Source organism: Caretta caretta, chromosome 12, assembly GCF_965140235.1.
Source record: "Caretta caretta isolate rCarCar2 chromosome 12, rCarCar1.hap1, whole genome shotgun sequence".
NCBI lineage: Eukaryota > Metazoa > Chordata > Testudines > Cheloniidae > Caretta > Caretta caretta.
The window spans coordinates 38,389,473-38,404,915 of NC_134217.1; the positions used below are offsets into that span (position 1 = coordinate 38,389,473).

General features: G+C 39.2%; 1 protein-coding gene across 6 annotated transcripts in view; it reads right to left on the minus strand.

Moving 5' to 3' along the window:
• Positions 1 to 419: 419 nt before the first annotated feature.
• The window catches only part of CA5A (carbonic anhydrase 5A), a 38,450-nt gene continuing 23,426 nt past the window's right edge, over positions 420 to 15,443 (minus strand). For 4 of the 6 annotated variants that reach the window (XM_048870891.2, XM_048870890.2, XM_075118460.1 and 1 more), the window contains 5 exons: positions 12,094 to 12,212; positions 9,434 to 9,529; positions 9,215 to 9,277; positions 7,143 to 7,298; positions 420 to 4,768 (listed from right to left, as the gene is read on the minus strand). In XM_048870891.2, coding sequence (XP_048726848.1) covers positions 4,589 to 4,768; positions 7,143 to 7,298; positions 9,215 to 9,277; positions 9,434 to 9,529; positions 12,094 to 12,212 — 614 coding nt within the window. In that variant the 3' untranslated portion in view covers positions 420 to 4,588. Of the gene's footprint in view, positions 4,769 to 7,142; positions 7,299 to 9,214; positions 9,278 to 9,433; positions 9,530 to 12,093; positions 12,213 to 15,443 lie in introns of those variants that run through there. The other 2 variants (XR_012664605.1, XR_012664604.1) reach the window with 1 other exon arrangement.

Genomic DNA, 15,443 nt, shown 5'->3' on the forward strand with positions numbered 1-15,443 from the left:
TGAGCTATAGCAATAATACTTAAGTATGTTCAGTGTTAACAAATATGCAATATTAAAAAAGGAACTTAGCTGACAGTTTCTTTAGGTGATATCTAATACTAACTGATGAATGAAATAGAAGAGTAAATGGATATTCAAAATGTACAGTCCTCCTTTCACACGGCTCAAGAGGACAATGAACCATTAAATATTCTTCAGTCAGTACTGCTTCTACACAGCCAAGTTCATTGTTTCAGAATTCCAATTGCAATACAGTTCAGTAGTGTCTTTCACAGCTTCACAGATCACAAAATGTTTGACATCTGCTTACGCTCTACACATGATGAACCAGTTCATTGTTAGGGAGCAATTACATTATTTTATTGAAAGAAGTTTTGCAGAACTGAAAAAAACCTTAGTTACACAAATACACACGCAGATTCTCTTGTACTATTTTATTGTGTATATATGCACTAGTTGAATATTTTCAAAAAATACAGCAGCTAAGAACTTCTTTATATCAGGTAACTAAGAATAAATGCATTTATCCCAGGAGAATAAAACAAGCCTAAAATATTCCATGTTACCAGATGATTCAATAAGTAAATAATAATTATGAGCATAGGATATACTCATACATATGTTAAAATTCACAGTGCAATAACTGCCAAGAAAATAAGTACAGATAATGAGGAACATAAGGTTAAAAATGAAGGCTTTCAAACTTGACAGCAAATATGAATATTAAATAAGGAAAACCACTACAATGTTAGTTACATTATCAACACCTAGGATTACCAGGAAAAAAAAGGTCCCTTAACATGAATAATGAAATTCCAGTACTCTGGTAGCAAGCAGACTTTTGAGAGATCAATTTAATCTCCCATATAGGTATGCATTTCAAGGCAAGAAGAATTCTCTTCGCCAAGACTTGAGGTCAAAAACAATGCAGCTCAAGTATAAGATAAGTTAATCACACACTGAATAGTGCTCTGAGAATTCTGGAATGTAGCAAATATTTTGTTGCAAATACAGTCATTCTAACATTATGAAGCCACCAAACAGCTAGGTTTTTATCAGAGTGATATTTAACTCACAATAATACTCCCTGTGCTGAGTTTGCCATGTTACTGCGCACAAGTTTGACAGTAAGACTGGACAGGTACTGCCCTGCAGTTACAATCCTCATTTCAGCCTTCCCTATCTTAATACCACTAACTCCAAGGTCATCTTTACCCTGCAGTAAATTAGTGCCACAGAAGTCCCCTCTTCCACCAGTTCCCAGGGGTATAAGCTGCACATTTCCAAAAAATGCGGAAACTTTTAATTACAGCTGTATTAAATAACTAAAATGGTCATCATACAAGTCAGAACAGAATTATATATTCACACCCCTTTACACTGTGCCATCTAAAGTAAGTTAAGCCTTAAGATAACTATGTGGACATCTGTCAGACTTAATGCAGCCTTGCAAAGTCATCATGAAATGTAATTACACACTATTAGCTAACACATCAAATCATTTGCTTTTTACCATGATGCTGGAGAAATGAGGGGAAAGGCTGATGTCCCTCTTGCTGCTCCTGAAAGAACAACTCTTCCTGGGTGAACACAATTTTGCAAGGCTGATATAATCACCATACATGTAAAAAATAAAAGTCAAGCTTCTACTAATTGTATGAACATGGGACAATTTACCCTATAATTTAAATATATATTCTTTCTTTGCCACAGACACACAAAACCATATGAACATGTAAACACAGATGCAGACACAAGTAGTTGTGAAACTGTAACAGAAAAATCCCTGTAAAAAACTTGTTTATTGTGCTAAGAAAATATAACAAGAGTCTTTAATATTGAAATCTGCTTCCAGATATTTTACCCTCATCAGAGCATAGACTATCTAACTGAAAAGTACCCCCTGACTGCAGCTTATCATCTGCATAGCTGGCATGTGTGCACGTTTACGATAGACCCCGAAGAACAAAATGTATTTTGCATCTATGTATATTATGAAAGCTGTATCAACTAGTGAAATAATCTTTGCAAATCAAAAGAGAACAAGAACTTGCTAATAACTCATCAAGAAAGCTAAAATGCTTAAATCCTGGGTATGAAATTATCTAAAACCTGCAAAATCCATTCCACTGCCAGTGACTTAAAAAAAAAAAATTTAAACCAGTAACTAGTCAGAAAAGTAACTTAGAGAGGTGATTGTGGAGTTCTGACTTATTTCAAACTAATATTCACTCCGTTTTTCTACCAGAAGTAACCATTTTACAATCACTTCTCTCCATTATACCCATGTGAATATTTTAGATTAATTTAAGATACATTCAAATAAGATAAATTCATGGAGGATAGGTCCATCAATGGCTGTTAGCCTGGATGGGCAGGGATGGTGTCCCCAGCCTCTGTTTGCCAGAAGCTGGGAATGGGAGACAGGGAATGGATCATTTGAGGTTACCTATTCTGTTCATTCCCTCTGGGGCACCTGGCATTGGCCACTGCCAGATGACAGGCTACTGGGCTAGATGGACCTTTAGTCTGACCCAGGATGGCCGATCTTATGTTCTTAAGATTTATTTACTTATAGAATCCTAGTCATCATTAGCCTTTAAATGTAAAGGCAGCAGCAGTAAGATTACAGAATACCGTAGCTGGCAATTTTTAACAGTTTAAATATCACTCCCTTACTGGGAGAGTGGCCGTGATCAGGGAAGGCATAAAAGATACCTTTAAATGACTGATTCAAAGTTACTGTCATCTTCAATGTGGTTCCACTCTGAAAAGTAGTTGTAGGAATGGCATTGCTGAGCTTCATGATCACTTTCAATGAATCCAGGCCAAGCATGCTCAGTTTAAAGAGCAAAACGATGCTTTTCCTAGCTTGTTTGCACTGTTGTTCTAGCAGTGTTGGTCCTAGGACACGAGAGAGACAAGGTGGATGAGGGAATATCTTTTATTGGACCAACTTCTGTTAGTCAAAGAGACACGCTTTCAAGCTACACTGTGAGTACCTTTCCCAGACCTGACGAGCAGTTCTCGTAGCTCGAAAGCGTGTTTCTCTCACCAACAGAAGCCGGTCCAATAAAAGATATTACCTCATCCACCTTGTCTCACTTTTCCTAGCTGTGAATGCAGCAAACTTCACCTCGTCTCCAAGAGTCACACTGGGATCTTTCATTCTCACGCATAATCATGCATATAAGTTGTTCTACAGACCAAATTATGGCATCAGTTACTCCTTTCAGCCCCATAATATTTAGATGATGCCCTCAGTGACATCTGTGCCAGCCACTGTTTTCAGTTACAGGTGACTGAAAGTTAATAAACCATGCTGTTGATGATGCACAAGAAGGAATGGAATCCAGCTCAATCCCACCAAGCTGTGGGGGCTCTGAAGGGCTAACAGATGTGAAAACGCTTCAGTGCGCAGATCGGATCTGACTACACACAGGACAGCAGATCTAGGAAACGAGAAGAGCCATTTACACACACTTGCATTTTAGAATAGACCCACACTTTAAGGCAGATGGGGAAATTTTATTCTCAAGACAAAAAGGCCATCAGCTAGAGGGAGGGTTAATGAAGGAAGCAAGGACAACACTAAGGCACTCAAATTAACGAGGCAAAAGCCCACACTCAAAATAAACAGAGCCTCCCACCCCTCCACCCCACCCCAAAGTGTTTTCGAATCAAATATGCAAACCTGAAACTCTGTCATAAGGCTCAAAATTTAGCATTGAAGGGCTAATGTACTGATCTCACTCACACCGAGTGACCTCAGTTATTGGAGTCTTTCCCATTTACTAGCTAAGGTCAAGATTTCTCATTTGTTTTCCAAAATGACTTAAACAAATCTACTCCATATAACTTCTAAGGTCTAAAGACAGACTTAGTTTCCATCAGAAATAAAGTGTTATCCATTTGTACACAAATTTCACCCACATGATGGACATTAAACAAAGTAAAATATACAAAGTAAGTGAAACATGATGAATACAGAGAAAACTATGGCTAGCAGAGGTAGATAAAAAAAGGCCATCTGGACCATACTTTAGGATCAGCACCACGTTACTCAAGAAACTGTTTTCAATCTTTACGAAGTGTATCCATTTTCTTTTTGCCTATAGAACACGGTTTTACCCTCCTCCCACAAAGTAATCCTACAATGGACATGATCTGTTATCTATGAGAGACTTCTTTTTGTGCCCCCAGTCTGCTAGTGTTGCTCTGTTGGGGTTATTAGTTTGAACAGAAGTCTTTAAGCAAAAGCATTTCATGAGATACAAACTAACCATGACATGGGATAGGGTGGTGAAACCCCACTCCCTTATTTTGCTTTAAATTCTGAAAATAACCCGATACATGCTATGAGTTATTGCTACTTGCTTTAGAAGTTTGGTAAAAAATAAGTATGTACTGCTACAGAAAAGCTGACCCACTGAAGGTGAAATGCCAACCAGTAAATCTCAAATCCCTTCAATGACTGACCATGAAATTCTATAGCATATACACACACTACATACAGAATTTTTAAAAATAAAGTGTCTGTTACTAACTTTTAGATAGTGTAACATGTACTGTCTCTTTTTAGGCTACCCTATGGGCTACGTTGGTGGGCATGTTCGCTGGGTCTTGTTTCAATGTTCAATAGGTGGTGGTTTCGGAAGGATGAACGGACGGTCCGATTCATCAGCGGCTGAAGCGGGCGGAAGTTGTCTACCATCCTCTTTTCTTCCTGCCCAGCTGAGGTAAAGAGCAGCATTCGAAACTCCTCAAGCTGGGAATGAAAAATGGTGAATGAGTGACTTAGCAGTCAGAAGAACAACCGGAGTAAAAGGAATACAGGATCACTCAGGTTTGGAAACTATCAGAGCTCACACTAAACTCAGGTACGGAGGGGTCTGGGCATTAACTTGCAGCATATCTTCACCACCTGCTGGTAAAGAACATGTTCTCAACTATATCAGTACAAGATATGAACTGCCAATCATCTGTCATCTTCAGGTGAACTACATCTTTATTCACTTTTTATTTCTTGCCAATCACAAAACAGCAACGAGTCCTGTGTATTCCTGGGTTGGATATGCACCACCTTTATATAAATCTTTCTGTACTTCAGCCTTCTTAGATTACATCCTGCCTGCAACTTCTGTTCTCCTAATTCAGAAACACACATGTTGATGCATGGGAAACAGTAAGTCACATGTGTTGCTGCTAGCTCTCAAAACCCAGGCATCCAGCAGATGACGTTTTTAGTAGTTTCTTTAAGCCCATAAGGGAATTAGTGTCCTGTTCTCTGTCATAAAGGATGGGATTTTTAGGGAGCGAAAGGGAAGAGACAATACAGAAGAGTCTGAATTGAAAAAGGGAACACACTACACCTCAAATTAAAGTTTTCTTCTTTGCTCTGTTATACCTTTCTCTTCCTTTCAAGTCACTCTGTAACTCTTGCATTCCCCTTTGTGTAACATAGAGCCATATGCCCATGTATACTCCTATTCTTGACAATTTGGAATTTCTGAATTTATTGTTGGACATTAACTTCCCACGGAGTTTGTATTGGGAACTGACAGTCTTGCCATGTGTCATTGTAAAACCCTCAATAACTTGGTGAAAATGAATGAATTTGCCTTCAGTGCCTCCTAAACTAGGAGGAATTGTCAGGTCAGATCATGTGTCATTCAAATGGCACATTTTCCCATTTTTCCTAGATCTGAAACAAATCACTTTAATTCAGAGTGGTAGCCGTGTTAGTCTGTATCAGCAGAAAGAACGAGGAGTATTTGTGGCACCTTACAGACGAACAAACTGTTACTCACACCTTCTTGTCAACTGTTTGCAATGGGTCATCCTCATTATCACTACAAAAGTTTTTTTTCTCCTGCTGATAATAGCTCATCTTAATCAATTGGTCTTGTTAAGAGTTGGCATGGCAACCCCCATTTTTTCATGTTCTCTGTGTGTGTAAAAATATATATATATATATATATACACACACACACACATATACATCTTCCTACTGTATTTTCCACTGCATGCATCTATCTGATGAAGAGGGCTTTAGCCCACGAAAGCTTATGCTCAAATAAATTTGTTAGTCTCTAAGGTGCCACAAGTACTCCTCGTTCTTTCTGCAAACACTTTAATGCCAAAATAATTTGGCCATTCTTGATGCATGTTTGCTTGGATGGGTGGAGAATACTGAAGAGTGCCAGCGAAAATTGTAATTTTAGCCTCTTGCTGCTCCTAATCTCTGTGCCTCTCCTGCCAGTTTGGAACTTCTCCACCTCTATTTCATGCCAAAGAGCAGTATTAAACTGGCAACTTGAGGCATTACAACTAACAGCAGCAGGTAATACACAGTGACAAGAACTGGATGAATGTTAGAGCACTAAGTATAAATATCAACCTAAAACTGCCAAGTTCCTATTTGAGGTGGCTTGTAAATAGTCCACTTGCGGGCACCCTTTTTTTTTTTTTTTTTTCCCCAAGACTGTCGCTCTAACCAACTATTAACAAAACAATCCCTCAAAGGGCATTAAAAAAAGCTGATAAGCTTTGAGCTCACTGCACCTTCAGCAGTCAGAAGAAACCAAAAAGCAATTAGGGACTCTCCCCCTTTTTTTTTAAATATATCCTTGGAACCTTGCACAAGGGGAAGGGAAGCAAGGGTGTGTATCCCCAGTGCTCTGTAGAGGATTCTGGAAGTTTATAATACAAGTGCCTGGATTCCATGAGCATGTATCGGCAACGCTCACTGCCACAGGAAGACACTGAGGGCAAGAACTTAGCAAGACTCGTAAAAGAATTAGACATTTCTCTGGATAGTTAACACTATCAAAAAATTTTGAAGAGCTATTAAACGTCATGCTTAAGCCAATTTCTTAGGTCAGGATGAGACCTCTTTATGGGGCAGATTATCCCACATCTGCTACTGTGAGGTTCTTATACCTTACTCTGAAGCATCTGATGCTGGTCCCTGTCAGATACAGGTTACTAGACTAGACAGACCTTGGGCCAGGTGGCAATCTCTATGACCCCCGCCTTACTGGTAAGTAACTTCTCTTTCTGTGGAGTGTTTATTTCCCCCTCTATCCCAGCAGGCAATAAACTATCTTTATTAAAAAGCAAACTATTAGCATGATAAATACCTGATTTTGATCAACTTCTATTGGTGTCTTCTTAATAATCCAGGTGACAGATTCAGTAAGTGGTGGAGTGGTCAAAGATCCATCATAGGTCCAATAATCTGGGCATGATGGCACCAAACAGGAGGGGTCAAAGACATCAAACTCAACAATTGCATCCTAGAATCCAAGAAAATTCATGTATTAAATATTTTAACTTCTGAAAAAAAACCTAGAGGATATATTTGAAAAATCTAAACAGTGATAAGATTAGGAACAATACAATTTGTTATTATTGATTAAATGCTGTCAATATTATTATTGAGCAACCGTAAAAAAAAAGTATAGCACTTAAGTCCACTTTCAAAAGTCCTGAGTGTGCTTTGACTTCAATCACAGGAGCAGAATGCTCAGTCTTTTGGAAATCAGGCCACTTACTTGGGAACCTAAAAATAAATACCTATTTTAAAAAATGTCGGCCCAAGATTATTTCAGTTTTATATGCTGAATGTGTATACACTCAGAGTTGAGCATTCTGTAGAATGTTCTTTTCAATGCACTGGAAGTTCTCTCTGAGCACGCTTGGTCAACATTTATTTAGAGGGGCTTTCATGGCATAAAATATATATATAAATATTTTTTTTCTCTGGAGAAAATTCTCTCTTAGAGGGTCTATTACAGGAAGAGATGAGGAGAGATTAATAAGACTGTGACTTTTCAGCTTGGAAAAGAGATGCCTCAGGGGGCATACGATAGAGGTCTATAAAATCAAGACTGGTGTGGAGGAAGTACATAAGGAAATGTTATTTACTCCTTCTCATAATACAAGAACTGGGGGTCACCAAATGAAATTAATAGACCGTAGGTTTAAAACAAACAAAAGGAAGTATTTCTTCACACAATGCACAGTTAACCTGTGGAACTCCTTGCCAGAGGATGTTGTGAAAGCCAAGACTATAAGAGGGGTAAAAAAAGAACTAGCTAAATTCATGGAGGATAGGTCCATCGATGGCCGATGGCCATTAGCCAGGATGGGCAGGGATGGTGTCCCTAGCCTCTGTTTGCCAGAAGCTGGGAGTGGGCAACAGGGGATGGATCACTTGATGATTACCTGTTCTGTTCATTCCCTCTGGGGCACCTGGCATTTGCCACTGTTGGAAGACAGGATACTGGGCTAGATGGACCTTTGGTCTGACCCAGTATGGCCGTTCTTATGTTCTAAGAGTGATTGCAAGTCATTGGGTTGATATATTTTCAGTACTCTAGGAGGCAGGTCAGGCATGGGTCAACGTAGGCTCAGGTTCAAGGACATTTGCAAGAGGGACTGGAAAACTTTCAGTGTTGACACTGCGAGCTGGAAAGGCACAGCTAGCAACATACTACACTGAATCACTGCACTATATCAGGGAATCAAAGAGGTCACTGATAAAATGCGTAAACAGCACAGAGCCAAGAACCAATCCTTGCAGGACCCCACTGGAAACACACCCGCTTAATAAAATCACCCTTAATATCAGCTTCCTGACTGCGAAAGTAGGGGCTGCAGAGACTTCAAAGTTATGTTCAGATAAGAAATCCTGACTGTAGGCTTTGATTAACAAATGTACACAGGAGAAAAATAATGGATACCAGAAAATCTAATATCACAGACAGTAACCACTGACTGTCTCTCTTTACAGCACTGAGTGATTCTCTGAAAAAATTGGCTTTTAGTTACCATGTGAACATTTTTTAGTAGTTTGGCTTTGTATCAGAGGTCCTCAGCCTTCAGGTAAGGAAAATACTAAGCATGTGTCATGCCCTTCTGGAAAGATACAGTCTACATGCTTTTCTTGATTCAGGCAGATTAGAAAGCGATCACATAAAATCTGAAAGGTTAGTGATTTTCTCTACTTGAATCCAACAACTTTCCCTGTAGTTTCAAAATGCCCTAACCTCAGTCCAGTCCCCAACCCACACACATCAATGACAGTAATAAAGAGTTTATTAATGCCTTGATACTATCAAAATATTCTGTATGTTGATAAACTCACTAACAATAAGGATAGTGAGATGCAGTGGAATATTTAAACATTTAATTAAAAAATATGTATTACCTTGTGTTTAACTGCTGGTAACGCATCTACTAACTTCTGTAGTCCTGCATGATGAGCTCCCAGCTGCATTACACAGATATAAATGTGTAAGTCATCAAGAACACATTACAGAAATACCCACCACAAGAAGTTTAATAAAAAAAAGTATATATATTTATCTGTTTTAATTTTTTAAAATTATATATAAAATGCATCACTACAGATGCAGTAACAGTTTACCTTCAAAAATACTCCTATGACAACCAAACCATTATTCTCCATGATAGCTTCTTCAAAGCTTGTGGACTTGACAGGATTCCAGTGTACTAAATGTAGCTGAAATACAAGTGAATGACAATTTCACACACATACACCAGACAGACAAACAGAATCAAAACAAATGCAGTTTGTCCTGGTCTTTGTCCTACATTTGACCCTTGACAATTTGAGATGTATAGCAGCTACCTTAAAAATCAAAAGCCACACAATGGGAAACAAAAAATATACTTGAAACTAGTATTTGTTTCTTTAGCTGCTTTTTTTAAAAAAAAGAACTAACCTCAGCCCCATACTTTGCATTTCACAGAAGACTGATTTGGTTTGTGGGTGACAGATTACAAGACTGTTATTCAAAGGTGCAGAAGGAAGTTAGCTGCATTAGGCACCTAGCTCCCCTTTGTGCCTTTAAAAATCAAATGGAAAATTTCTCTCATTATAAGAAAGAGATGAGAGATATAGAACAGACAGCTCTCCTAAGGTTAAATCCACCCCAGCCGAAGAGCTAGCCCAGCACAAGACCTATCTGCACAACTTTAAAGTGCCACGTAAGCCTTCTCAATAAGGAACTTAAGTCTTGTGCTAACTCTCTACATGGAGGTTAATTTGACATCTTATTCATAGTCTAGTTTTTAATAAATCTCAAATTACCAAACAAATAAGCAGACCCCACTATGGCATCATCAACTGGGGGGGAAGAAAGAGGAGGAAAGAACCATTTTCAAGTCCATCTCCATTTTCGTTGAATAAAAAGAAAATTATTTTCACATAAGTCACACTTTCCTCTCTGAGCCCAATGGGTATTTTCTCCCCTAGTCCCACCTCCTTTATTCACTGCTCTCTAATCTTAAATTTCAGAGTAGCAGCCGTGTTAGCCTGTATTCGCAAAAAGAAAAGGAGAACTTGTGGCATCTTAGAGACTAACCAATTTATTTGAGCATAAGCTTTCGTGAGCTACAGCTCACTTCATCGGATTGTAGCTCACAAAAGCTCATGCTCAAATAAATTGGTTAGTCTCTAAGGTGTCACAAGTCCTCCTGTTCTAATCTTAAGGCTTGTCTAGACTAGAAAGTAGTACTGCTTGAACTATGCTGATATAGTTAAAACATCTCCCCTCCCACATGGTGGATCCAGTTATACTAGTATAAGAATGGCGTTTACACCAGTTTGTAGGCTGCTGGCCTGTTCACTCAGCCCAGGAACGACTGACACCATGCCCAGAGGCTGGTTCAGGCCCTTCCGAACAAGAACATTCAATACAATTATCCCTTCCCCACTAACCCATGATCTCCTGAAGGATCCTTACTACTCCCTGTGACGCTCTGTACCTCTGGGGAACACCCTACACACCCATGTTCATCTTTATAAAATGATTGTGTGCTATCCAATGGAAAGTTTGTCATGTTGGGTGTCTTCGGAAGGCTCATAATGCACTGAGCATGGTTGTTAAATTATTGTTACAGTTATGTTATAATTTAATGTATTTAGTTATGAGGCTGAAAATGTATCCTCAAGGCTTAAAGCGACTGAACCACTGATCAAAGGGGAGAACCTGGCTGAAGAGCAGCTAGCCAGCCTGTGGTGAGAAGCATCTAAGTTTGTAAGGACATTGAAAGTGTTAAGATCAGCTTAGAATGCTTTTATTTCATTTGACCAAATCTGACTTGTTATGCTTTGACCTATAATCACTTAAATCTACCTTTATAGTTAATAAATCGGTTTGTTTATTCTACCTGAAGCAGTGCATTTGGTTTGCAGTGTGTCAGAGACTCCTCCTACATATCATTTTCTTTGTTAAATTGATGAACTTATATAAGCTTGCAGTGTCCAGTGGGCATAATTGGACACTGCAGGATGGAGGTTCCTAGGGTTGTTTCTGGGACTGGAGATATTGGCTAGTGTCATTCGCTTGCAAGTAGCTGGGAGCAGCTTACATGCCAGATGAATCCGTGACTTCCGTGACCTCCATGACAAATTTGCAGCCTTAGTTATAGTTTATTCCAGTCTGAGAAGCAAAATAAGCTCTACCAGTGTAAAGCACCCTTACACAAGTATAACTACATCCACAACAGAGTTCATAACAGTATAACCGTCGGTTCAAAAATATCATTCTCAACCATCATAGTTAAATCGGTATAGCTTTTCTAGTGTAGACCAGGTCTTCGTCTCATCCCCTCTATTTTCTCTTCTACCCTTTCCCCTAAATGAGAGTAACACAATTTGGGCAGAGACACAGTCCTGCCATCCAAAGCAGCATGGACAGTAACAGCAGTGACATTTTGTTGCATGCCAAGCGCTCATTCTGTGGCTTTCATTGTCTGCATTCAAAGAGTGCCATGTACCAGAAAAAAAGTGTTACTGGAATTTTCATTCAAGTAGCCAACAACCAATTTTAGGACCACGTGCTTTTCTGGAATGTATGGCAGCTCTCAGCTTATTAATGGGACAATGGCTGAACTTTGCTACTAACTAGGACGGACAGTTACTGGTAAGCAGCAGTTCTGTACATTGACCACAGCTCAGTACTAGCTTTCTAGGCAGGATTAGGGCTGGAATCACTGAGTTCCAGCCTCCTCCTTGTGCAAATATCAGATAGGAGTACTGTTCAGCATTCCTCCCCGTACCTCGGCTGGGAAGACTTTGCTGTCAACCATGTGCTCTGAACCCCATTCATTTATGGCTCCCCAGTGAAAGTGGAACTGCTTTAGCCTGTAATGATTTTCCAAGGGTCCTCCCATAATTACTAAAAAAGAAAAAGAAAAAACAGAAAAACAGTTACATTTAGCTGATAACTGATTTAGAACTGCCTCTGTGACATGTGAAAATAATACAGCTTTCTTCTCTCCTTGCATTGTATTTACCCAGGAAAGCTCAGATGCAGCAACTGCTTTACAGTGATGTTTTCCCCTTGGTTAATTTTACAGCTCAGTTCGCTAAAGCATCTAAACAAAATTGCTTGGGGCAAGTGTGAGACTTTAATTAGCCCACAGATGAACTCAAGCTAAAGTTAATTTATGACCTCCCATTTTATACAGTAAACAAAGCTTCCTCACCCAACTCCCTGCAAGGGAAAGAATCTTTACAAGTTCAACCAGGATTTGTCTGGCAGAGTCATGGTGGCTATACAGAACACCTTCTCTGAGCAGGTGCATCAGAAGTGGTTCACTGGGTTTTCACTGAATATTTACAACATCAGGATTGAAAGACAAAAATAGTCTCTCCATCTATGACATGATCAGTGAAACCTGGAATTGTAGGAGATACTGGAATTTCTCAGGTGACAATACAAACCATGAATATCCTCCAAATTCTTATTCTTGTACTAATACAATTAGTACATTTTGACAAACATACAATTTTAAATCTTTTTTAAATGTTACAGAAGTTTAGAAAACGTGACTCTGCAAGAACTGTGATAGACACACAATTTTAGAGTATCAGTCCAATATTAAACTATTTCCAAAATGCCTGTAAATATGCTGATATTTTGTATGTTGAAAACAATTTGGGTGATGATCAGGAAGAATCGAAACACTGTCTGCATATGTGCAAAAATCCAAAGCTTGTTGAAGTTAGACTGTATTATTTACAAGTGATATTTTGAATTGGCCTAGGTCACAACTGAATGTAATTCTTCTTAGCCTCATATTTATTAAATTATTAAAATAGCAACTCAGAATTTAGTTTAAGTAGGCGATAGACTTTTTGTAATTGGTATACTCACCAAAACTCAAATTATGTATCTGGTTTTGAATTAACTCCTGATGTTTACCTTTTTTCCTGGTGGGAATGATTCACTGGGTCACTCCAGATTAAAACACAGGATCCTCCTGATTCTAAATCCCTTTTTGCTAGTCACTAGATCATAGCACCTTCTAAATTACAGGTACCAATTACATCTAAAGGACTATTAACTAACATTATTATGTGCTTTACAAACTGATTTACTGATGTTAAATACATAGTACATAATTACTATTTTATATCAAACCACTATATGGATTAATTAATCCTAACCTCACTCTTGGAAGGAGGGGAATTAATTCTTTCCAGAGGAGGAGAAAACTAAGGTAGAGGGATTAAAGCCCAAATTTTCAGAAGTGACCAATGACTTTGGCTGCCCAATTTGTAAAACCTTGGGCCTGCTTTAAGCGAGCACCACAATGCCATATCATCCACTGACCTCAGTTGGAGTCATGAAAGTTCAGCATTTTTGAGAACTTTAGGCAAGTCACTAAAGACAGAGCAGCTGAGCGTCAGAACTTGGATTAGAACTCAGCCATTCTTGGATTTTAGTTCCACGTCCAGTCCACTAGACAATGTTGCTTTTCCAGCCATAGTTAAACCAGCCCAACATCTTGGCCTTGGCCTTCCAGAGTAGGTGTACTCATTTTTCAGAGCAAAATGCAAGACTCCCCCAGCAACCTTTCTATATGCAGGGGGAAGCAACTCTAAAGGTCAGAGTACAGACCAAGAGTCACATGACTCATTTGTGCCAAAGACTGACTATATGACCACTGGCAAGTCACTTGTCCTCTCTGCTGCTCAGTTTCTTCATGTGCATGCTAACACTTGCTCACCTTTATACACCACTAGGATCGGGGGGAATAAAAGGACTATGGTCTTGATCCTCCAGCATGGAAGCCAATGGGAATTTTGTCACTGACTTCAATGGTAGCAGGATCAGACCCTATATAATACAAGGGTGTCATTACTAACAGAGATAGTGATTTGTTCGCCTCCTGGCTAAAGGAAAGACACTTGAAAACAGCTGATGGAGCCATGTCTTTTTAAGAAGAATTTCATGCATTTACCTCAAACTTCCACTCACACTGTAAAATCCTAATTATTTGTTAAAGGAGCAGTATACCACCAAGATGTACAACTTGACATTTAACTCATCCAACACCCCAAGGCTAGTTATCTCAGCTATTTCTTGGCATCAGTGAAAAACTGAACATTAGTTTTAAAATACATTAAAGCTTTCTCTCTTCATTTTTTAAAGAGGTTCAGAGGAGACAGTAAAGCACAGTAAGTATAATGAGAGAGCACTGGGGGGGAGGGAATTAAGCCCCCACTCCGATAATGACCTCCACACCTGATCCTATTTGTTCATGTGCATCCGTGAGTACTTAGACTCATGCAAATAGCCCCATTCACCTACACAGGTTTACCCACGTGAATGAAGTTACTCACAAGCATGTCTATTTGCAAAATCAGACCCTTATGATGGACATGATAGATAAAGATAATAAACAGGGTTTACAATCCCTTTCCAGTCACTGACACTTTTTGGTTTTTCATGGCCTACAACAATGCTGATTGGTTTCACAACACCACACTTTAAAGGGACTCCCTCTTTTTTTCTAAAGCAGCAGCAGCTTGTCTGAAACTTTTTTTTTTAAACCTAGAAAGACAAGGCGGATGAGATAATATCTTTTACTAGACCAACTTCTGTTGGTGAGAGAGACAAACTTTCAAGCTCAGACAGAGCTGTTCTTTAAACTGACAGGTTTCAGAGTAGCAGCCGTGTTAGTCTGTATCTGCAAAAAGAAAAGGAGTACTTGTGGCACCTTAGAGACTCACAAATTTATTTGAGCATAAGCTTTCGTGAGCTACAGCTCACTTCATCGGATGCATTCAGTGGAAAATACAGTGGAGAGATGTATATACATAGAGAACATGAAACAATGGGTGTTACCGTACACACTGTAACGAGAGTGATCACTTAAGGTGAGCTATTACCAGCAGGAGAGCAAATACTCACCAGCAGCCACACACCACACAACAGAACCATTAACCCAGGAACCCATCCTTGCAACAAAGCCCGTTGCCAACCGTGTCCACATATCTATTCAGGGGACACCATCATAGAGCCTAATCACATCAGTCACACTATCAGAGGCTCGTTCACCTGCACATCTACCAATGTGATATATGCCTCATGTGCCAGCAATGTCCCTCTGCCATGTAC